Here is a 23,737-nt window from a genome sequence, read left to right as displayed (position 1 = left end):
AAAAAATGCACTTTTCTACTAATTATGAAGAAATTGCTGGGATAATTGTCACGAAACTGATAAACGCGAGTATAGACTTGACTAGAAATCGAGATACATCGAATGACTTTTAAACTTTTGAAATCTATGTAGCCGTTTTTGGGAAAAACGTCGACAAAAGTTTGAAAAATCTGCTCACATACACACAAGCATACATTATTTTCCAAATTTTGTCTCAAACGCTTCAGAATAACTTGAAAAGTCAAGAAAACAAAATTAGCTAATTGGATGATCAAGAGAAAACTTGATAACTTTCAGCAACCTTTAAAGAAAGTATCTGTATTGAATTTTCTTCTAAAATCTTATTCAAACATACTCACCTTTTCGACACATTTCTCACTAATGTGAAAAAACACTATTACGTACACAAATTCATATGGAATGACTATCAGATAAGTATTGACCAATGTTGAGGATAAATCCGGTATCAATGTCGTATTTTGTTCATCCAAAACATTACATAAAATTAAGACCACGACTAAAGCACCTTGGCACATAGAAAATAACAGTGTCACAAAAATGATTAAGAAAATTGATTGAAAATGGTCATTTACGTCTTTGAGTTTTTCACACAGTTTACAATGTAAATCGAGAACTTTGCTTAATTTACAAGTTTTTTTAATATTCTCATATTTGTTTCTCCAGCTCATTTCAAACAATTGACCGTTAATATTTTTGAATTCGTTCTTTATGGCGTATAGAAAGAATTCGAATTCTTTCATTAGAATATTGGCGATCATAAAAGGAACAGTGTAAATGAGAGTTAAGAAATATGCTGATGGCCCTAAAGTTTTCGTGGCATATACAAAATTATAAATCGTCATATATAAACCAACTGCAATACTTGGACATATTCTTAGGATCGATAAAGAATTCATGGTATTAGTGTTTGAATGACTTAGTTCAGAAGATTTCTTATTTATTTCAGCAAGTTGAAACGCGTCTTTCAATATAAAGTTTCTTAAGTGACAAGTTAATATAAATATTATGAGATAAGCAACAATATTTAGAGATATATTTATTAAATGCATCATTAAAGTCAATCTTGAAACGAAACCTCCTAAAACTCCGTTTAGAGTAGCTTGAATAGATAAAACATAGGATATAATGGTCAACGTGAAAATTGTTACAATAATAATGATGCTTTCCATCGAATTTTGGCTATAGTAAAAACCATTTTTTGAAACTATGCGATATGCTGTGAGTCCGTGAAATTTTAACAAATAATGAAAAATATTATAAATTTGTATCAACTCGAATTTTTGCTTTAATACTGTTTTCACAAATTTTGTTACAAAAGTCATTTTTGATAAAGACTTCATTTTTTACCATTTTGCAAATATAGACTACTATTTTATCAATAGTACGTTATTTAATATTCTAGACATACCTTTAATTGCATTAAATTTTAAATGTGTTCTTGTTAATTACCTGATGACAAAAAGAAGATAAATGCATTAGCTTATTTGCATACGATATTTTAATTTGTTATCTGCGATACTTAATTTTCTTTCAAACTAATTACAAAAAGTAATCTTGTTGATGGATTTTATTAAATGATCGATTTTTTCGTTCAAGATAATATCGTTAATAATTAATCTGAATAAAACATGCATTGACCAAGATATGAGGAAATATATGAACCTCAATTATGGTGTAATTATATGACTACAACAGTTATTACAAGAAAATTCGAAAATGGTATGAAGGCCAAAAGTAGTTTTTAAATGCCAGTATTGAAACTTGTAATAAGTAGATAGACTGAATAAAATGTTTAATAAAAACTTTGTTTTCAAGAGTAACAATAATATTGACATTTATAAAGCTTTATTACCGCTATATGTTTTTTCGCAACTTCTGGGCATGTGTCCATGTTGGCCTGTAAAAAGTCATGTTTCGGCAAAATTCTTAAAAGTTTTAAATTTTTCTTACCAAGTATTTATTATATTGTCTATTGCGTATTGCTTTTATATAATAGGCGCTTTTGAGAAACCTGTTTCTAATGAATTTTCACAAAAAATAATAACTATGATTTCCTTTTGGTTAATACCCTTTGGTATCATTTGTTATATAATTTCTACAATAGGCAGGGAACACCACGCGCGTTTAATTTTGCAAAAAATATCGCAAATGGATGCAAAGTTTTTAAAATTTGGCATTCATAATGATCATCAAATATTGTTTTACTTATCTTGGATCAGTTTACCCATCATTATTGCTGGAACGCTGTATACTTTTTTCATGTATCGATATAAATTTAAAGTATTGGATGTATTTTTAAGAAGTATTTCGGTCTCATTCAGGTTGACGGCTGAAGCACAATTTATATTACTTTTGAGCGTATGTTATAAAAATTATAGAAATATAAATAAATTACTCAGAAGAATGGATTTAGTAAAAACATCAATATTTGAGAAGGACTTCACGCGCATTTCCAGAAGAAGTGAAAATATTGATGAGGATTTGAAAGCTTTAGCTAGAATTCATCATGATATTTTCAGAATAATTAAAATAATAAATTCATACTATTCGTTCGATATTATGATGATTTTTATTTTAAATTTCACTTTGCTGATAGCTTTGCTATATAATATGATCCTCATAAAGGGATTTCATACTCCATCGATTGCAACTGTTGGATCATTAATTAGACTGTCTATGGAAACCTTTTCCATGGTTGGAATTGTATATTGTACTCAAAAGGAGGTATTTATTATCATTTTTTTACTGATATTTAAAAATCATGAATATCATTTTATATTATAATTATTATTTACAAAAAAATATAAAATATACTTATAAGTTGATTTACAGGCAGAAAAGACGGGAACAATACTCCATAGTGCTCGTTTTTCCAAACACCATTCTAATTTGATACAAGAAACTGTAAGTTCATAAAATATATGAGACCTGATTATTTATTTAATATTAAATATGTATATTTTTTAATAGATACAGCATATTTCAATGCAAGTCTTAAGCACTAAAGTTTGTATAACAGGTTGCGGCATTTTTACCTTATCTCCAGAAATAATTACAACGGTACAAAACTTTTTTTTAACTAATACTAATTTAATCAATCATTACTAAATAATATTTATAACTATTATTTTATAAACAAACAGATGCTGGGGACAGCCACTACATATTTGATCATTCTTATCCAATTTAAAAATGCTTCAGATAATTGTGCAGGCCACATACATTAAAAAATAAAGAAATTAAATACCTGAAATAAATTTTATATATCAGAGAAAGGAAAAATATAAAAGGAAAAAGAAAAGCACTATACTGTTTAGTTCTAACAACATTTCTTCAAAAATGTCCTGTATCAGCTATAGTTGTAACTTTTTTTTAAATAAATTTTTTATAAAATTTAAGAATAAATGAATTTTATGCATATATATATATATATATATATATATATATGTGTGTGTGTGTAATATTATTTAGGAATCTACTGAACTGCTGCTACTACTACTAACGAAAATCTGCTCACATAAGGCAAGAACCCAAAAAAATAAATTAAAATCAGTAGTACCTAAAAATTCTTTACAAATCCTAAAAATGTATATATACGTATGTATATATATGTATTTATAAGTATGCTGAGAGTTGTCGAACCTTTAAATATAACACCCACTTGTAATTATGTATTATCAATGGAAAAGGGACGCTTTTAGTTCAGAAAAATTAAATTAAATTTAATATTAATAATAAAGCCATCCCAAAATTAAACAAATATAAGTTCTAACTTATTAATAAAAAATTAAACTTGCTAAGAATTTTAAAATTATAATGACATGGTATTAAACATTTTAAAAATATTATGTAATCAATCTATTTGTAAAAATTGTGGTTTTTTTATCTATGCGTGTGAACGTGGGAAATGTTTGCTTTATGAGGTATATTCTATTGAATTCTGATCTTAATTCTTCAATTAAAATTTGAAACTAGTTGAAGGTATTAAGGCAAGTTGCGTGAACTTCCCGAAATGTGTGAGATATGATTTAATCAATCGGATTTGAAATTTAGATATTTAGATAAAATTTTCAACTGCTTAGTTCAAAAATAAAGTATGAGTAAAGTTATCGCTTTCAATTAAATCTAAACATTGCGATTTCGAATAGAATTTTCTCAAACACATTTAAATTAGCTGTAATTATATTAATTATACAGACACGTGCTTGTATGCCCTAAAGTTGTAGCTGATTATTCCAAATTTCAATGAATTTACAATGTTTGACTCATCACATCACAAAAGCAACTTTTGACACAAATTTTGACTATTATATTTTCTCAAACTCTGATGAATTTTTAACAATAAACTATTTATCGTAGAGCCGTAACATTTTAGTATGTTTAATAAGACCATGATATCTATTGCCCAAAAAAGGTTCATAAAAATCGGCATTTTTTTTCAAAAGTTAATTTTAAGAGAACGGCCCGGTAAATTTTTACCTAAAACTAATCAGTATCATTCCCAACCATAATATCTTTAGAACAGTTTTTGATTTTTTGAAATTGATTCAGAATTGAGAGATGAAACGTGGACAAAAAAAATCACTTTTCTGCTATTTACAAAGAAACGGCTATTGGCTTCTAAATTTTTGAAATCGGTTCAGACGTTTTAATGTCGATGAAGGTTCTAATTTTTAACGACTTCTCTTTGTTATAAAATTATTTCAGGATTTTGTTATTTTGTAATAAAAGTTTACTTTGTAAAATTATGTTCTTTTATCTTATTTTTAATCCAAATTTATTTTTTATCTAAAAAGTAAATAACGATTCTATAATTAAATCCTATCTACGTCCGGCTCATGTCCGGAATATTCCGCGCGGGATACCTACAGAATGTCCCATGGGTGCGACACGTTAACAAGTTTCGAATAATATCAGGATAAGCCGGATATCCGTGATGACAATGAATGTCCGCATGTAGATGTCCTGCGGATATTTATCAGGACGTCTTGTGTTGTCTGGGCGCACACATAGTTTTTCCAAAATTGGTCTCATTCGATTCAGAATGGCTTGAAACGTCGAGAAAACATAAAATTACCGAATTGTTTTTTTTTTATGAAAACACAAATTTTTCCTTCGGAAGTTAATAAATTTGAATTGAATATTAAAATTATAAAAACTTAAATTTTGCGTCAAAAATGTTTAAACACATTATAAGCGCTGGGTTACTGAGCTGCACTTTTATGCTTATTTATCTATGCTGAGCAGTACCAAGTGACATAAAGCGCTCCATAGCGTGTGAAACTGACCTTAGCTCTCTGAATGAAAATCACGAAAGAGGAACGTCTATATTACTGTCGCATTTTGTTCTGTGTTCATGTTGTCTTGTCAGTTGTCACAAAACTAAATAAGTTTTGGTGCTAAAATATATTGTCTAAGTAAAATATAAAAGTTAACGCAAATTGTCAAAATGGTTAAAGACTCTGAAACTGTGATAAAGAAACGCAGGAAAAGCAGTACAACTACTACGGTAGCAGATAAAACAATATCTAGTGAAGAACTGTATAATGTAAACAATTTATTAATTCTAAGCTTACATATCAATACAGCAATAATTATTTATATTTCTTTATTCTTTTAGCGGGTAATTAACTATGAGGAAGAAGAAGCGAAGCTTAGATCACCTGAAAGTGATGCTAAATTGTTCTATAAGACATGCAATGAATTACGAGCAATTTTTGCAGAAATCTTGGAGTTGAAATCTAAAACAGATGCCGATGTATGTAACACAATTAGATTTTAAGTCAGCGGTTTCCAACCTTTTCTTCCTTGCGCCCCCCTTTCGAATGAAAAAATATGGCGCCCCCCTCCCCTTCATATTTTTCTAACAATTTTATTTAAATATACTTAATATAACTGAAATTATGTCAAATAATACACAGTATTATAAAAAATATACATACAAAGTACAAACATAACTATTTATTATACGAATTTTCTGTTTCACATAAATAAGATCTTACAAATGATAATAAAATTTCTAAAGCATTATTTGCCAAAGTAGGAAAATCGTCCTTTACTGGTAACCAAAACTTGACAATATATTTTCGTCCTTAAATATCTGCTTCAATGTGCTATCACTAGATAAATCAATTACCATTTTCTGCTCTGCTGTTGAATGACCAAAATCATCATGTTTCTCAATGACAAATGGATTTCTAATCAATCCATTCGTATTTGGACGTAATTAGATAAAGTAATGCGAAAATTGGTTTCGTAGACTAGTCATATGACTGATATAATAATAAGATCTTTACTTACTTCTATTTCATCAGTAGTACAAGTAATTTCAAAAGTGGGAAACATGTTAAAGTTATAAAATTATTTGATATTAAAGCCGTAATCTTGTCTTTCTGAACAAAAGCACGAATTTGAGATCCTTGCATTGATTTAATTAAATTGCTAAGTCTTTGAAAAATATCAACTACATACGCAAATTTTGCGAGGAACTTTGTGTCCTGAAACAAGAATGCTCCGTCTCTTTTGTTATCAGCAAGAAATATAGCAATTTCTTTTTTGAGTTCAAACACTCTTAGAAGTACTTTAAGTATTTTGCTGATTTGTTTTTGACACTTACTCAGCATTTAAAAATAATATTTTTGAAACAGCTTTGCGCCCCCCCTGGAAACGGGGGGGCGCGCCCCACTGGTTGCAAATCACTGTTTTAAGTACATAAGCCTAAACATTTTATATCTGATACAAATGATTATATTTCAACTGAACTAAAGTTTCAGTCGAAGTATTTGTTAAATATGTAAACTAGTGCCTAGTGCGGTATGATTTGTATGAGTCAAAAAATGTCGCATAGACACATATGATTTTCGGATACTAGGGATCAAAATAAGATACTTTGTTGAAGAAACCATACCTCTAGAATGAATTCGGATGTTCCATGCATTAACCCAAAGATAAGAGTTAAAATTTGAAATCTTTGGGTCAATGCATGGGATATCAGAATTCATTTTAGAGGTATCGTCTCTTCAGCAATTTGATCCCTAGAATTCGAAAATCATATGTGCCTAAATGACCCTAGTGTTTTAGTAGAAAATAAATTGGTATGTATAATCTACTAAAACATAATTTTTTAAATCCCAGAATTTAGTCCTAACAAACGGTGATTCCTAGTTGAAATGTAAACATATTTATTAAATTCAAAAATTTAATTTTATTAGCTTCTTTTACTGAAGCTTTAGTCAATTTAAGCTCCATCGATGAATAACTTAAAAAATTATGAAAATGGCAAATGTAGCTTAATGTTCAAGATTGATGAAAACACAGCAATTCAATAGCCGTCCTTGGTTTCACTATTTTACACCCCTTATCTCTACTAATTATGCATAAACTTCATACAATTAATTGTTTTTAAAGTTATTTAATCCTGGTCAATTGCATAAAATATTTATTCTCAATAAAATTGAATAGTATATAATTTCAGGCTTAAACTGCATTTTGTTTTATTCAAGCAAATAGTTTTTTTTCTTTTTAAAAAAAAACTATCTTCAATGTCAACACCAATTAAATTGTAATATTTAAATGTTATTTATTACTATATAATAATAAACTGTGTATTGAATAATGTATAATTTTGAAGTATTTTTGTATCTTAAAAATTATTTTTAACTTCTCGGCCATTCAAGACAATCTGAATCGCATGAGACCAAAGTTAGAAAATTGTGTATGTGTGTTTTATATGTAGTTACTCGTTACATTTGACGTCCATACTTCATTAAAATACATTTTTAGAACTCAAAATGGATGTAATGAAATTTGGTAAACATATAGACTTAATTTGTACAATTACAGATATTATAAGTTTATTTGATAGATGCCAGTTGAAAATTGTATTGATTAATTTTTGATGGAAGCAAAAATTTTATCTTTGAAATTAACAGTTGAACATTTTAATTTATTTAAACCTATTTAAACATCAAACTGTTTGCCAGTTGAACAAAATAGCTGAATAGCTTATTTTTTATTGATTAATTTGATTAATTATACATATTCAGAAGTTAATGCAACTTGCCTTAAGGCTATTTTCAACATACAACTAGTTTCATTCAAGATATCAAAAGAACACATGTTCTAAACTTATAGCTATTAAAAAAAAGTGCAAATAGTATGAAAATTAAATACATTTTGGATTAGTTATTTTATTAAAAATATATTATTTAAATGATGATTTATTTTCAAGGTCTCAAAAGAAATAGCTGACAAACGAATACAAGCATCTATGCTGTTTCTTGTACTCAAGAAACTAAATCGTATGGAAAAATATCGAACTAAAGCAGGTCGTGATTTATTACATAAAGAAAAACAAAATGTAGACAGTACCCAACTGCAATTACAAAATTTATTTTATGAATCTGATCACTTAAATAAAGAAGTAACAAAATGTCTTCAATTCAAATCAAAAGATGAAGAAATTGATTTAATTTCTCCAGAAGAATTTTTCAAAAGTGCTCCAGAAAGTATACTTAAGGTAAATCAATACGAACTTAACATAAAATGATAAATATTAGTATGATATTATAGTGATAATTTTTTATTATTTTCAACATTTTAATTGTATGTCATTATATTCAAAGGATGTCACAATTGAAGATCCTCATAAGCTTCAATTGGCCAGATTAGAATATGAACTTATGCAAAGAAAAGAGCTAGCAAGGATGTGCAAGGAATTGCAAGATAAAAAAGAAGTGATTGCAGCAGAAATTGTTGCTAAAAGAACCCAATTAAATTCGTTGAGCCCTCAGCTCAAAACTATGTTAGAGGTATGCATTGTAGTTATATATATATAAGAATAAATTGAAGTGTTCATTGTGTGTATATATATATATATATATTTCTAACATTGAACACAATGAACACTTCAATTTATTCTTAAAATTCAAAGTATTTAAATTAATTTTTAATATTATTAAAAAATTTATTTTATTATGATACGCCATTATTATTAATATGGAATTATTTTGCAGCATTTTTCTATATTTTTTCTTTTTAATTCATACAATGTTTCATGACTTTGGCATTAAATATGAAAACTATCTTAATTATTGTCCTAATTTGCATTAGATGTGTACACAATATTAAGATGATTATAATGGAATAGTCAAAATATTGAAAGAAGTATTTTAAAATAGTACTTGTTTATATTATTAATCTGGAAAGTAATATGTGATAGAAACTATTACTTATTAATAACATAAATGTATTTCAATGTTACCCCGACTTTAATTCGTTCCGAATCCGCACTCGTAGCAAATTTTCTCATACACATTACACATATATTGAAATGTCTTTGGTTTTTAAATTTTTTGATTATTAAATATAAATTTATTAATTATTAATTTAATTATTGTTTTCTCCTGTCCCTTCATGATATTGTGGAAATGAATTACAGATGTTTCATTGAAAAACTCCCATTCTCAAATGGTTGCACTTTTTTAGGGTGATTTTTATCCACAAGCTTTTGGAGCTTAGAAGCTGCTTATAAATTATTGTAAGGCTCTTAGCTGGAGTTATACCCTTTATCAACTATTTCTGTTAAAGCACATCCTCATATTTTTTAATAATTTTATGCTTTAAGTCAGGAAACATGGCCCTTTTCTTTGAACACATATTATAAATTTGGTTATAAAAGTATATAATACATATTTTGAAAATGTTAAAAAGTCGTATTCGACATATACAATTTTGCAATCATAATCCTGGTTAATCATTTACTACATTATATTTTACTATCATAAAAATACTATATATCGCAAAAATCTTTCTATGGTAGGAAAATCTTAGTTACATCTGATGATATTTTGTGTATTTTTATGTTATCATGAGCATTTTTCAAAAAAAAAAATGTTAGCTTTTTTTGGTATGTCAAAGCAATGCTCCTTTGGTGACTAGTATCTGGAAACACTTGTTTGTCAGATCACTCATAAGACGGGGTACCGCTGTATTCTTAATATTATTTATGTAGCAAAACAATACTTTTTGTTCTCTTTATAACTTCCTGATTATAAAAATTATGTTATTAATAGGCAACTAAACCTTTGCAAGAAGCTCTTGGCCTTCCAATCGATAAAGAAAAGCAAATGCAAGCTAGAGCAAAACTATTACCTGAACCATTGTATTTACTTTATGTTAACGTATATGCCTATAACCAAGTTTGTGGTGAGTTGATTTTTCTTTCTACTTTATGTACATTATTTTCCCTGTTATTTTCTTGTTTTTTTTTTTTATATTTTAGATAAACTAATTAGTTTATCAATTAATGGAGACGATGATGATGCAAGACAGTATATAGAAAGCCATGATATATGTGGAAATGATTTAGAACTCGAATCGGAATCCGAGATTGACAATGAAAATACAGAGGTATTTAAAAATCAATATAACATAAATTCAGAGTTTTTTTATACATATTATTTACTTTGTTTATTTAGGAAAAACAAACAAAAAAACGTCATCACAGAAAAATTACGAAAGGAGATTTGTTAGAACAAAAAAGAAAAGAATTACTCAAACCTCATCCATTATCAGTTGTTATGGTCATATCAACTAAAGATGATTTCAAAATGTCGTTAACATTCAGTTATTTAAAAATGCTTCACATTGTTACTGTAAGTTGTGAAGTAAAATGTAGCGAAAACTCAGATTTATTCAGTTCTAGGTGAGTTGCTATCATAAGTTAGGAATGTTTTTTTTTTTTTTTTTAATTTCAATAATGATTACAATTGCTCATTTATTAACATCAAGTAATATTGCTAAATAATAATATAAATTTAAATAAATAAAAGAGCAAAGGATAAAATTTACATGAAAATAATATCCATAATATGATTTAATGTAAAATATAAGCAAATAATAATAAAAATAAGATTAATAAATAATATAAATAAAATTTCAGAATAATAAAATAATACTAGAAAAATAATAAAATATAACAAAATAACAATAATAGAAATAGTAAGATAATAATAATAATAATAATAATAATAATAATAAAATAATAATAGTAATAATAATAATAATAACAATAATAATAACAATAATAATAATAATAATATTAATAATAATAATAATAATAATTTACAAATTTATAAGATCGTTTGGAATTTTTCGTTTTAGTCTTGTTGGGCGCGCTTCTGAGTATACTTTGTTGGCCAAGTAATTTGTAATGATTAAATGTTCTCCTTTTTTGGGACAACGTAAGTCTAGCATATAACTCGGCTCTTTGTATACACAATGACTCAGTTCATATTTTATTTATTTCATCAACTTTCTTCTATCAATAAATTAATTATGACACATTCTTTTCATTTTACAATAATTTTTGAAATATTTACTTTGTTTAATTTAGTATATTTATATTATAATGTTTATTAATATATATCATGCTTGTGCATGCAGCCCGTCATGAAGTTTTAGAAATTAAATGCGACCCATGAGTTGAAAAGGCTTACTTGTTCTTGAAATAAATCTATGCAGTAATAAGATAGTCTTTGCGAAATTTACTATTAGTTATTTTCTCTGTATTTTTTGTCCTTTGTTACATATTACTTCTTTTTTCTGAATACGGTAAAACGGACGAGCAATTTGTAAAGCAAAATTTTCTTCAAAAAAAGACAGTGAAAGTGAAATGATTAAAAAAAACTGTCGCCATTCTAAGTAATTGTAACAATAGTGGAATCAACCCGCTCTGAATTTTGGAAATTGCTTTCAACTTTAGCATACCACAGAAAAATTTTTTAGATATTGCAAAATGTATGTTTGTCCACCAATTTATATAAAACAAATTGGATAACTTATACAGTAATACGATGTTTACAACAGGTGCGTTTTTGTTGCCTATTCAAAAGGGTTAAATTAACAATATTAAAAGAAATATGTCTTCCTGTATTGATGACTTATACATTTGAACAAATAATGAAAAGCTGAAATTTACTTTTATAAAATACATTTGAATAAAATAACTTATAACTAGGGAATGCAATTACCGGTTTACCGAATTACCGGTAAACTGCACGATTTTTCGGCGGTATTTTTACCGGTATTTATTCCAAAAATACCGGTATTTTTACATAAGGCTATTTGATACATAATACCCTAAAGTTAAAATTTCTCAGAACAAATTTATCTTTAAATTCCATAATCGCATAAACAGCGACGTCTCCAAGTGATTCTATATGATAAACAAATGTCAAATATTATCTCAACTCGTCATTAAACTGAATATTTATTGCTTTCCAAAGGGCTTCATATCGTGTTACAATAAATAGAATTGGACTGATAGATAATGATGTCTTTTCATCCTCTTTTGTAAAAATGTAACGATTTTTTAAGTGATATTTGCGCCAAAATATTTTATATATACAGATTACCCCCTGCGTAATCTTTATTTTTTTCTAACTTTATACATAATAATTATAATAATTACTAAATATTTTTGCTTCTTATTACAATTATAAAATATTATTTTTTGAAAACATTTCAAAGTTTGAAAATATTATAGAAGCATCATATTGTTTTAAATAAAAATACTCAACTTATTATTTATCTCGACAAAGAATCCGATCTTAAATTAGTGTAGAAAAATTATTTATTTAAAATATTGGAGATTATGCTAATTTAACACATTGGATACGAACAATATAGTTTAATCTGTAAATAATATAATATGATATTTTATGAGCTTTTGGCCTTTTTACTCATAAATTTGTTTTTGGTGAAAAGTACTCAATAGTGATAATGAATTAATTAAATTGCATATACTTTTGTTAAATTATTATTTAAGAAAATAAACTTATTGTTTTATTTTATTTTTTAGTTGAATATAGTTGTAGTTGTATATACTTTTTTTTATATTTGTACTAGAAACTTTCAATTTTGTTTACGTTTGTTTAAGATAATAAAAATACCGGTAATTTACCGGTATTCCGGTTTTAAAATGAAAAATTACCGAAATACCGGTATTGAAATTTTCCATCGGTATTGCATTCCTTACTTATCACAATAAAATTACTTACAACCTAAAAATATGATTCTTTTTGAATAAATCCATAAAATATGTCTCAAATTTTTCACCTTAATATATATTATTTTTATTTTTGGAATAGTGACCTCATCGCGCCAATGAGTATACTGAACTGTCTCTATAAAAATGATAATGGAGAGACTAGTCCGAATTTGACAAATTCTTATAAACTTCAAAAGTTGGGCTTGGGTGATCTGATACCATTACTTGGTGATTTAGGAAGGCCATATATTTGGGCACAAAAACTATGCGGAATGGATTTCCTTCTTGTAGATTTACAAAAGGAAACTAAATATGACATTTCTCATTCAGTTGTACAAAGTGTTGTGAAAACTTTACGAAGTCGTCTGAGTGCGAGAATTGATCTTTGTAAACAGATTCAAAAATTAGGTAAATAAATAATATAAATTATTTATAAGTGAATAGAAATTACATATTAGTATTTTATAGAATCAGGCGTACTGTATGAAGTTCCTGATGCTGATGTATTTATTTCGTCTAAATATACTTGCTCACTTACTCAATGGTTAAGAATTTCTTGGCCTGAATATTGTGGTTCACAGTCAACAAAGTTACATATCCAGGAACAAAATGTTTTTGAAACAGATATTTTTTATAGAGCATTGATCACCAAGGGTTCAGGTATGATTTGGATTTTATTTAATTTTGCATTTCAAACATACATTTAATGAATGAATTATAGATCTACATTTTTTTATGGTATGCTGAGCAAAGATATTTAATAATTTATATTGATATAAAATTTTACAGCAAAATTGGAGTGCTTTGTAGCTGTAAGTGTAGACTATCCAAAAATTACACCGATTTTCTCTTTAACTGTTACCTGCAATGGCGATATTATGGATAATACAAATTATGATACAATAAGAGTAAGCATGTTATGAAATATTAGTCAATTAAAATTCATCCATGGGGCATTGTCATAATTCATTAGTTTTGAAATTATTATTGTATTTTGTCTTCGTAATTGCATTATGCCACATATTTGTCATATAAGACTTGGTAAACTGAAAGAATGATACAGCGTGAGAAAAATCACATTTATATATAGATGCAATAATAGTAGTCAAAATTTTGTAGGTTTTATATCATTGTCTTTCATTAACATTCACATGATATAAAACACAATAAATCAATTTATGATAATTAATTAAGAAATTTTATTACAGGATATGGAAAGAGCAATAAATTGTGACTGTGAAAAACAAGTAGCCCCTCACAATAGCAGATACATTCTTACTTTACAATTGATAAGAGTGTTATCATGTTTTGATATATTTTTAGAAAATCATACTTCATTTGAACAGAATAAAGGCAAATCACCCAACACATTTGTTAGAGGAAGAAATAGATTACAGGCTTATAAATTTGAACCAGCAGTTAATGGAATGTTTAGCCATTTTTAAATAATAAAATTTTAATATAAATACTAATTTCTATTTTGACTGTTTTATTTATAATTTTCAAAATATTTCAAACATTTCAGGCGTATTTTACATATAAACAAGCGAGGAAGAATGTTGTGATAACAGAATCTTCGAGAATGCTGTTTTTATAACATTCTTTCTTGTTTGGCACATTATATTGTCTAGGCATACTTGTTTCTTATGGTATGTATCACTATCGTTCGTTGTTTACAAAGCCAGCAGCTGGATGCGGTTTAACCATTTATTGAATACTATTACATTATGCGGAAATCTATACAATAGCGCACTTTTACCGGAGTCAGGAACCCATATTGTTCGTTTAAGTAACAGTGTTTGCCATGTTTGCAAAAAACTGTTAACAGCAGGATTCAAATCAAATCTCAATAATACGAAAATAACGATTTTGAACGGCTCACTAGCGCTGGTGGCGAGAGGTCGAAACATTTTCAGTACATGCGAATTTTGTTCGGAGTCGGTCTATGGTATCTATGCCTAGACAATATACTAATATAGACGTTTCTCTCTCGCGGTATTTGCGTTCAGAGAGCTAGGGAAAGTCATGACCGCAATATTGGGTGATGGCGCTTTAATCGCATGTCGCTCGGCAGCCTCGTGCTCCAAAATGCATTCAAATTAAAGCGCCAAAATTAGAAATAAAAGAAAATTGTCAATTTTAAAAATAATATATTTGTATTTAAATTTTGCATTACAATAGTCTTATATTGACATTGTTATACAATAACAAAACATACCAAACAATAATACATATATTAAAATAGATATCAAAGTAAATAGCAATATGTTGCAACAAACATATTTATTTAAAAAAAAGGAAAAATAAAAAGTTTAACGAATTACAGGATTCCTGCCTTCAAGTGGATAATCATTCATTATTCACTACCAATAATGTTGTGAACACAAAACATGGTGTTTAAATTATAGTGTCTGTGCATTATTTTATTAACTAATAATCATTCCAAGTAAGATTTGTCACTTTTCAGCACATTCTTTGCGATAAATCCAGTCATGCTAAATGGCTCTTGATATTATCTTGAATATTCAAAAAACTGCTGCATTAAATTAACTTATTTTATCATCTTGCACGGCAATTGGATTTCGTTCATTAACTCAGTGGCGTTCCTAAAAAATGTAAAGTCTAGTCTATTTATGCTTTTCCATATATATTTAAGAGCCTCCAAAGTTTAATACAATTCTGAAAAGTTAGAGGAGCCTTGCCTTTCTTACAAAAGAGCCCTAGCTTGCTCCCAAAATGTATTGTGATTAAATTTTTATTATATACACTGCTTTAACAACTGCTTTATATCCTCTTCATTTAAGAGTTATAGATTTTGTTTGAATCACAAATAAAACCGTATAAACAATTATAAAACACTTGTAAACACAACAATCACAATAAGAATCAAAACAAAATTTTGACATTTCTGGTACATATTGCTCGTGAATTACTAACCTGTCAAACTTGTCATCGGCTCACTAGCGCCAAATTTGCGCCTAGCGGCCGTGACTGGAACTACGCGTTGTGAACGCGGATTTTATACTGAGATAATAGGGCCTGGTATCTATGCCTGTATCTATGCATGCCAGTTTGCTCATCGCTCAAAATTTTCATGTTTTTATGATGTTATCCAAATGGGAGGAAATATTGAAACAATTTATTTAAAGAGAAAATTATGCAAAATTTTTGTATGTGCTAAATTTAATTTCCACTTTACTTGCACTTTTTCAGCGCTTCCAGTTCAAGTGTTTTTTTAAATAAAAATGAATAAATAATACGCAGGTTGAATTGTCATCTGTCAAAAGTCGTAACAATAAACCGTTCATGCATTTTCTCTGACGGAGATAAGCATTTTAATCATTAACTTTCTCACCTAAGTGTTTTAGTGCGATAAAATGAACTCGTTATTGTTAGAATTACACGTAGTTCATTTTGTGATTCTCTGAAATATATTTTGCAAATTGAAGGTAATATTGTGTGGCATTTCAACTGAAGACATTAACGTAATTACTATTGTATAAAAATGTACGTTTATTTCATTCTTGTTTAATAAAACATTTATCATAATCACAGTTTAGTTCGAACAAAATTTACAGAAGATCATATCATGTCACTGCCGTCACATGTCAATCCAGATAGTCATAGGATTTTATTAGAAAATCCCAATGGGGGCCCCATCAATCAACAATTACAAAACAATTTTGATCCCGCTAGAAGTCAATCAAGTAGCAGCTTCTTTGATAGATCAATGCTAACGGAAAGAGCTAGACTAATGTCTAATTCTGGTACACGATCCATTAGAGATAATATACAAAATGTTTTCCAAGAAATACGGCCTATAGTTCAAACAGTTAAGTATTATTTTTTATATAGTATAAAGGTTAATGTAAAGATTATATTTTTGAAGTGCTTTTTGAATAACAAATTTTTGCTTAAATGATATCGATATATTATTGATTGATTATATTCAATTTGTTTTAAAATTATTTTGCTTCAATACTCTCATTTTTTTTTTTTTTGATAATATCCATAAACCAACAATATTTAAATCCAAATTATTTCTAAGTATAAAACATTTTGTGTAATTCAGGTCCATTCAAATTGGCTTACATCCCATCATACTGAAATTCCAGTTAATAGTATTAACAATTATGAATCTATGAACGCAGCACCTATGCAAAGAAATGAAAGTTTTATCATCAACTTAGAACAAGGTACCAGTCATAATCACAATGGTTCTGGTCATGTACATGCTCATTCACATTCACATTTAAATATTGGTGAATCTTCAAATGACGAAACGAATTCGGTAACAAACGGAGATGGAACTATATCACGTGGAATAGATGCTGACCAACAAGCAAATATTAGAAGCTTAGAAATACCAGTAAATGAAGCTTTACGACAGGTTATAATGATAAATGCTTATTTTTCATATTGCAGAACTTTACGCCATATATATTTTTAATTACAATATACAAAAATGTTTTTAAACATTATTATTTTTCAGAATCCTGAAGCAAGAGCAATTATGCAAACACTTTTACGGTATTTACCATTTTCATTGATTTTGCTAGGAAAATGCCTTTATGATAACAGAGAAATATTATTGATTTTATTGGTTTTATTAGTAACATTTATCCATGCAAATAAAACAATTATTCGTGAAGCCAGTAAGCAACAAAGAAAATCATTTTCAACTTTAGCAATCGAGGTAGTTTATATAACAGGATGTATTATTTTAATAAACTATCTATTCCAAGGAGAAAACTTATTTATGAATCTTGTGTTTATGGGCTCTTATGACCATATTGTAACAATTTGGGATTTGTTGTGGTTAACTGGCATTGTTGATATTACAATTAAACTTTTAACAGTAGCAACCAAAATATTAGTTGTGAGTTTACCAGGGAAATTATTAGCATATCAAAAGCGTGTAAGTTTTTTTCTGAATTATACATTTTTATGCATAGATAGTGAGCTCAATATACAATTTTTTTAGGGTAAAGTATTTTTAATGATTGAAATGAGCTCGCAATTCTATAGAGCTTTAGCTCCAATCCAACCTTGGCTGTACTATTTGCTAGAATATTATCAAGGATCAGAAAAGGTATAAAATTGATTTGAAGATTTTGTATCAAGTTTCTTGACGTTTTCTATGTAATTTTCTACAATTAATTTTAGATTATGGGTGTGCTGTTTTCTGCGGCATATATGGTATCAAAAGGAACAGATTTATTACAGAGAGCAAAGTCTTTTAAGAATGCCATTCTTAAAATGCTACAAGATGTGGTAGTTATATTTGTTATTGGAAATAATATGTTAAGCGTTAATGTTTAATTTAGATACTGTATTAATAAATGTTATTTATATTTCAGAATCTTGGAATTTCTCCAACCATGGAACAATTAATCTCAGCAGGCAATCAGTGTCCTATTTGCCATGATGAATATAATACACCAGTGCTACTAGCATGCAGACATATTTTTTGTGAACCCTGTGTAACAATCTGGTTTGATAGAGAACAGACATGTCCTTTGTGTCGAGCTAAAGTTGTGGAGGATCCATCATTCAAGAATGGTGCAACAACATACTTTATTCAATTGTACTAATTTTAAATATGTGATAAAACTAAGACTAATTAAAATTAATCTACTTTTATATATAGATATATATTCGTTATAAAGTGATAATTATATTAAAGTTATGATAGTATAATTTATTCTTATTATTAATATATCGATTTAAAATTTAGTAACAAGAAAATATAACAATTTAGTTATAACATGAAAATGATGATGTGATACCAAATATGAAAACATGCTCATGCTCTATCTGTATCAGGTAAGTAGTGATGCTTGGTGATGGGCGTTCAATCAACCAACAGTTTTTTTTTCCAGACTCTAAGGTGAAAGTCTATGCCATGTCTATGCTTATTTATCTATGAGCCGAAACGTCATCGCTCTCGAAAAATGTGACTTATACTTTGCCAACTTCACTATTGTTGTGAAATTGATGACATGTCAGCTATTTGTCAGAAATTGTAATACTGTTTCACGACTTTCACTAATAAGATATTAAAATAAAACATGGATGAAAATACACACAAAACCTTATCTGGAATACCGCTCTTGAAAACAAAAGCAGGTCCAAGAGATAAAAGTCAATGGCCAGCCAGATTGAAAGAAGAATATTTAGCATTAATTAAGGTTATAAGACTTAAATTACAAATATTTGAATAAATTTTGGACATATAATAATAAATTTATTTTTATTTTAAAGTATGTACAGAATAATAAAGATGCGGGAAATGATTGGTTTCGCTTAGAATCTAACAAAGATGGAAATAGATGGTTTGGAAAATGTTGGTACATGCACGAGCTACTAAAATATGAATTTGACATTGAATTTGAGGTAAGAATAGACAATAGAAAAATAACAGGTAAGATGAATTACTTTCAAATTTGATTTTACGGTTTGCTGTTAATGAACCTACTAATTAAATCAATTTAATTTTAGTTTAAAGTTAAGTAATAATGTATTCACAGTTACTCTTCATATAGTCTTTTTATAAGTAGACTTGATACTTTAGCGGATAGACGTGATCTCAAAATTGTCTTTTTTGTTGACCCACAAATTTAAGAATATATGGCCTACATATCTGAGGCTTATTGATAATTATTGCAATCCCATGTATGTTTTCTCTTTATAAGATTCCTGTAACATACCCTATGACATCCCCTGAATTGGCTCTGCCAGAATTAGATGGAAAAACAGCTAAAATGTATCGAGGTGGAAAAATATGTTTGTCAGATCATTTCAAACCTTTATGGTCTAAGAATGCTCCAAAATTTGGTATTGCACATGCAATGGCTTTAGGGGTATGTTAACTTTCATCATATTTTTTAAAAATGCTTTAAATAATTTACTGAATGTGTTAACTTTTTAGCTTGGGCCTTGGCTCGCTGTGGAAATTCCAGATTTAATAGCAAAAGGTGTAATAACGTATCAAGAAAAAACTGAATAAATTAAATTTTTATAAACAATTTTATTATATAATAAATAATATCAACAATAGCCAGGTAATTTTAATAAATTGGATCCGGAAAAAGCACTTTTGGATATGAATGTTCCTTTTTGTGCATGCACTTTTCTAAGTTTTTCTTTCAACATTTTTCTATCCAGACGCTCAGCTTGTCTTTGTGCAAACAATTTCTTATCAAATTGCTTTTTAGGAACATTAGAATATGTATCATTTGAAGTTTTCTTAGAACAATCTATTTCATCTGAAGGTTCATTTGTTTCAATTTTATCTTTTTTAAGTTTCTTTGTTGTGGGTGATTCAGAAATAGGAGATTCATGAATGGTATTTTGTTCATGATCATCATTAATGAACTTCCGTTTTTTTTCTTTACTAGTATGTGTATTATTGATATCTTGAATATTTAAATTATTTTCTTCGAACTCCTCTCTGGAATCTACCTCATTGTCACACTTAGTTTTTTTCTTCTTTTTAGACTTCTTGGATGGTTTGTCGGTGTTTTCATTATTGTTACATATGTCATTTTCTGAAATCTTATTTTCAGGTTCTTCATGCACATCATTTTCATTCATATTCGGTATTTCTTCAGCTTCGTTACTATATTCTTTTGATTTTTTCTTCTTATTCTTTTTACTTTTTTTTTTGTTTATGCAACTGTCAATGCCTTTGTCAATTGTGTTAATGTTATTCTGCTCTTTTTCACTATGTACAATAATCTCCTCATCTAAACTAATATCCTTGTTTTTGTTCTTTTTGTTTTTCTTATTACAATTATCTGATAAAATATTAGATGTACATTCAGCCACATTTAGCACTGATTCATCTTTTGAAATATTTTCATTTATTTCATTGTTTTGAAATACGTGCTTTTTCTTCTTCTTTTTTGATTTATCTGCAGTTTCTAACACATTTTCAACATCACCATTAATAAGCAATTCCCCATCCAAAATATTGTGTTTAACTATATTCTTTTGTTTTCCCTTATTTTGAACCTCTAATCCATCAGTAGTATCTTCCGATGTGACAGTTTTAGATTCCTCATTATCCATGCCATTGTCAGCATTCGATTTTGTTGATTTAGATTTTTTATCTTTTTTCTTTTTCTTTTTAACAATTTTGCAATCATTAGAATTTTGATCAAATTCTATAATTTCTTTTGGATCAGGAATGACATCCATCACATCTTCTTTAGATTTCTTTATTTTTTTATTCTTTTTATATGCTGTATTTTCCTCCATATTAGTATCTGGGTTTTCTGTTATTGCACCTTTAGAATTGTGATTTTCAACTTTATTAGTTACATTGCACGATGATTCAGTTTGTTCTAAATTGAAAGAAGGTCGAAAACCATCTTGTCTATCAAATTCAGATGTTATTTCATGCTCTGTAGACCGAACTGATTCTTCTTCTTTACTAATCTTTTCATTGAGATTGAAAGATGGTCTAAAGGTATCTATTTCTTGGTCATTGTTAACATTTTCTTCTTTTAATGTTTTGAGAACACCATCAGAGCCCACAATATATTTATTGGTTTTCTTAATGGGCATTTTACTTTTGAAATAGTCGCTTATACTTAATTTTGTCTCAATAGTTGTTATTCCGAAAGAAAAATCTTTTCTGAAATTAAAAGATCTGTATTAATAATTAATGTATTATTTATAAACATATAATAGTATACATACTTCTCATTATCTTCTGTAGCCTTTGGTGGATCACTCTCAACATTTGAAACAGTTTTGTTCTCTTCAGTTTTAATATCATCCACTTTTTTACCAAAAATATTAGCTAAATCCTTTTCACTATACCTTGATATATCCTTTCCTCTGGTAAATTTTTTGTAACTGTAAAAATAAATTACATCAATTCTTATAATAACACGAACATAAAATTAAATTACGTACTGTACTCTAGCTTTAGATTTCTTAGATTTATCTTCCAATGATTCTCCACTAAGTTCTTTAACTACAGTTTCTTTATTTTTGTCTTTGAAACCAAAACCAGAACAAGAAGTGACTTCTTCTTCTACTTGTGTATCATTTTTAACAATAGATTCACCGTTTAATGAACTTAACAATGAATTGAATTGATCTTCATGCTGTGTCCATTGGTCATCTCTTAGTTTGTAACCAATTCCTGAAATAATTATTAGAGATTTATGCAATAATAGTACGATTATTATAACTTAATCACATAAACTTACCTTGTGAATCATTTTTAAAAGCTACTTTTATATGTTCTGTTATGCCACTTTCATTCACACCCAAGCCTTTACCACTGGTCCACCCCATTTTTTCCAGTAATTTTTGTCCGAATTTATTAGAGTCTGAAAATTATATAATAGTTTGTAATATGAAGACTAAAAATTATGATTCACTAATTAATTAATTAATAAAAAGAATTATAAAAAATTTAACCTTCACTCCATTGTTTTCCACGCGGATTTAAAGCCCATTTAACTTTGCGTTTTCTTTCTGCTAACATCGCCATGATGTAGTTTATTTATGTTATTTTATGTTCAATGTTATAGTAAAACGCAGAAGGTAATGAAGTGAACAATTAAATCATATGTAATTACAGCATTCATGAGAAGAGGAACAACGAGCAGCACATGGCAAAACCACTGACAGAATAGGTTATGTTCATATGTCCATGAGTAGATGAAAGATGAGATGTAAATTTATTAAGAAATTTGTGAAATTTGTCTTGTAATCATTGTATTAAAATTTTATGAGGTATATTAATTAATCATTATTAATAATAATGTTAATGTTCTTTTTTTAAATTTGTAAGTATGATTGCATAAAACTGCCGCTAGGTGCGATTAGAGCGTTCACGGTGGTGAAGGATGAAACAAATAGTCTTCTGATTGTTGGTACGTCCGACATTTGACAGTTTATTGAATTCAAGGTTAGTTTATTTAATTTAAGTCGTTTAACTTTAACATTTTTTTAAAAATAAGATTCAATTTTCTTTATAAAAGTGATTTTAAAATCTTTTCAACTGCCGTATTTTAGAATGTGGTTCATATTCAAATTCTTCAAATTCAACTATACCCTTAATCCTCCATCCATCCAATAATTAAACAATTTTAGTGAAGAAAAACTATCTTTATTGTTAAACTTTTCGGGTCCTGATTTGACCCATCTTCAGTGCATACAAATAATTTAAAGAAAAACACAAAACATATGGTACCAATTAATATAACTATATAGTCATGTGACAATAATTTTCTAATAAATCTTAAATTACTAAAAATAAAAATAAAATTAAAATAAATGAAAAGATTTAAAAAGCTCTTCTCATCGAGACATGTTATTCATTTGGAATTTCTTTAACAAGTACATTGAGTTATATATTATTTGAATTATACAGTAGAGTCTTGATTAACCAGACTAAATGTTGTTGATAGGCATATTAATAATCGAATATATGAAGAATAATGCTGTATATTCATTAAAAATAATAAATACATACATAGATATCAACAAAAATAAAGTTTATTAAGAAATTGAAATTTTCTTACGTATGTTCATACATAGTTTCTTAGATTACAATACATGCATATACTAAACTGCAGCATTAATCATGCAAAAAATTGAAATTGTAGGTAGGTACATCTATGGGTAGGTACATACATATAA

General features: G+C 27.7%; 4 protein-coding genes across 7 annotated transcripts; 3 read left to right on the top strand and 1 right to left on the bottom strand.

Annotated features, from left to right (window-relative positions):
* Window positions 1-5,461: 5,461 nt before the first annotated feature.
* Window positions 5,462-14,517, top strand: LOC113371228 (THO complex subunit 5 homolog). The gene is made up of 11 exons (XM_026611866.1): window positions 5,462-5,569; window positions 5,642-5,779; window positions 8,252-8,539; window positions 8,646-8,831; window positions 10,095-10,227; window positions 10,304-10,431; window positions 10,500-10,726; window positions 13,173-13,480; window positions 13,541-13,732; window positions 13,862-13,980; window positions 14,281-14,517. Exons 1-11 carry the CDS (start codon window positions 5,471-5,473, stop codon window positions 14,515-14,517), a joined length of 2,055 nt encoding a protein of 684 aa, XP_026467651.1. The 5' UTR covers window positions 5,462-5,470.
* A 1,764-nt stretch (window positions 14,518-16,281) lies between these two features.
* LOC113370468 (RING finger and transmembrane domain-containing protein 2-like) lies at window positions 16,282-18,684 on the top strand. 4 transcript variants are annotated; one of them, XM_026611140.1, is made up of 7 exons: window positions 16,282-16,521; window positions 16,651-16,904; window positions 17,145-17,462; window positions 17,565-17,990; window positions 18,057-18,164; window positions 18,239-18,346; window positions 18,433-18,666. In XM_026611140.1, the coding sequence occupies exons 2-7, from the start codon at window positions 16,662-16,664 to the stop codon at window positions 18,664-18,666; spliced, it is 1,437 nt and encodes a 478-aa protein (XP_026466925.1). In that variant the 5' UTR covers window positions 16,282-16,521; window positions 16,651-16,661. The 4 variants fall into 4 exon arrangements, with proteins under 4 accessions (XP_026466925.1, XP_026466924.1, XP_026466923.1 ...); XM_026611139.1 differs by having other exon boundaries at window positions 16,628-16,904; XM_026611138.1 differs by having other exon boundaries at window positions 16,282-16,557; window positions 16,628-16,904.
* A 369-nt stretch (window positions 18,685-19,053) lies between these two features.
* Window positions 19,054-20,129, top strand: LOC113370112 (ubiquitin-fold modifier-conjugating enzyme 1-like). The gene is made up of 4 exons (XM_026610782.1): window positions 19,054-19,263; window positions 19,337-19,468; window positions 19,768-19,935; window positions 20,004-20,129. Exons 1-4 carry the CDS (start codon window positions 19,144-19,146, stop codon window positions 20,079-20,081), a joined length of 498 nt encoding a protein of 165 aa, XP_026466567.1. The 5' UTR covers window positions 19,054-19,143; the 3' UTR covers window positions 20,082-20,129.
* LOC113371227 (G patch domain-containing protein 4-like) lies at window positions 20,123-22,803 on the bottom strand. The gene is made up of 5 exons (XM_026611865.1): window positions 22,511-22,803; window positions 22,297-22,419; window positions 21,998-22,229; window positions 21,779-21,937; window positions 20,123-21,713 (listed from the first exon to the last, which is right to left on the bottom strand). Exons 1-5 carry the CDS (start codon window positions 22,581-22,583, stop codon window positions 20,123-20,125), a joined length of 2,178 nt encoding a protein of 725 aa, XP_026467650.1. The 5' UTR covers window positions 22,584-22,803.
* Window positions 22,804-23,737: the final 934 nt, after the last annotated feature.

This window comes from Ctenocephalides felis, unplaced genomic scaffold, assembly GCF_003426905.1.
Source record: "Ctenocephalides felis isolate EL2017-DRISC unplaced genomic scaffold, ASM342690v1 CF-g0.4_SCAFFOLD_01492, whole genome shotgun sequence".
Classification (NCBI taxonomy): Eukaryota; Metazoa; Arthropoda; class Insecta; order Siphonaptera; family Pulicidae; genus Ctenocephalides; species Ctenocephalides felis.
This window is presented reverse-complemented; position numbering and strand designations above follow the sequence as displayed.

Excerpts from the sequence above, each read along its gene's own strand:
- LOC113371228 (XM_026611866.1), top strand. The coding sequence starts at position 5,471 with ATGGTTAAAGACTCTGAAACTGTGATAAAGAAACGCAGGAAAAGCAGT. Across the intron at positions 8,540-8,645 it reads CTCCAGAAAGTATACTTAAG|GATGTCACAATTGAAGATCC; the intron begins GTAAATCAATAC and ends TTATATTCAAAG. Across the intron at positions 13,733-13,861 it reads ATTGATCACCAAGGGTTCAG|CAAAATTGGAGTGCTTTGTA; the intron begins GTATGATTTGGA and ends AAAATTTTACAG.
- LOC113370468 (XM_026611137.1), top strand. The coding sequence starts at position 16,662 with ATGTCACTGCCGTCACATGTCAATCCAGATAGTCATAGGATTTTATTA. Across the intron at positions 16,905-17,144 it reads TACGGCCTATAGTTCAAACA|GTCCATTCAAATTGGCTTAC; the intron begins GTTAAGTATTAT and ends TGTGTAATTCAG. Across the intron at positions 18,165-18,238 it reads ATTATCAAGGATCAGAAAAG|ATTATGGGTGTGCTGTTTTC; the intron begins GTATAAAATTGA and ends AATTAATTTTAG.
- LOC113370112 (XM_026610782.1), top strand. The coding sequence starts at position 19,144 with ATGGATGAAAATACACACAAAACCTTATCTGGAATACCGCTCTTGAAA. Across the intron at positions 19,469-19,767 it reads AATTTGACATTGAATTTGAG|ATTCCTGTAACATACCCTAT; the intron begins GTAAGAATAGAC and ends TCTCTTTATAAG. Across the intron at positions 19,936-20,003 it reads CACATGCAATGGCTTTAGGG|CTTGGGCCTTGGCTCGCTGT; the intron begins GTATGTTAACTT and ends TTAACTTTTTAG.
- LOC113371227 (XM_026611865.1), bottom strand. The coding sequence starts at position 22,583 with ATGGCGATGTTAGCAGAAAGAAAACGCAAAGTTAAATGGGCTTTAAAT. Across the intron at positions 22,420-22,510 it reads TGGAAAACAATGGAGTGAAG|ACTCTAATAAATTCGGACAA; the intron begins GTTAAATTTTTT and ends TATAATTTTCAG. Across the intron at positions 22,230-22,296 it reads TTTTAAAAATGATTCACAAG|GAATTGGTTACAAACTAAGA; the intron begins GTAAGTTTATGT and ends TAATTATTTCAG.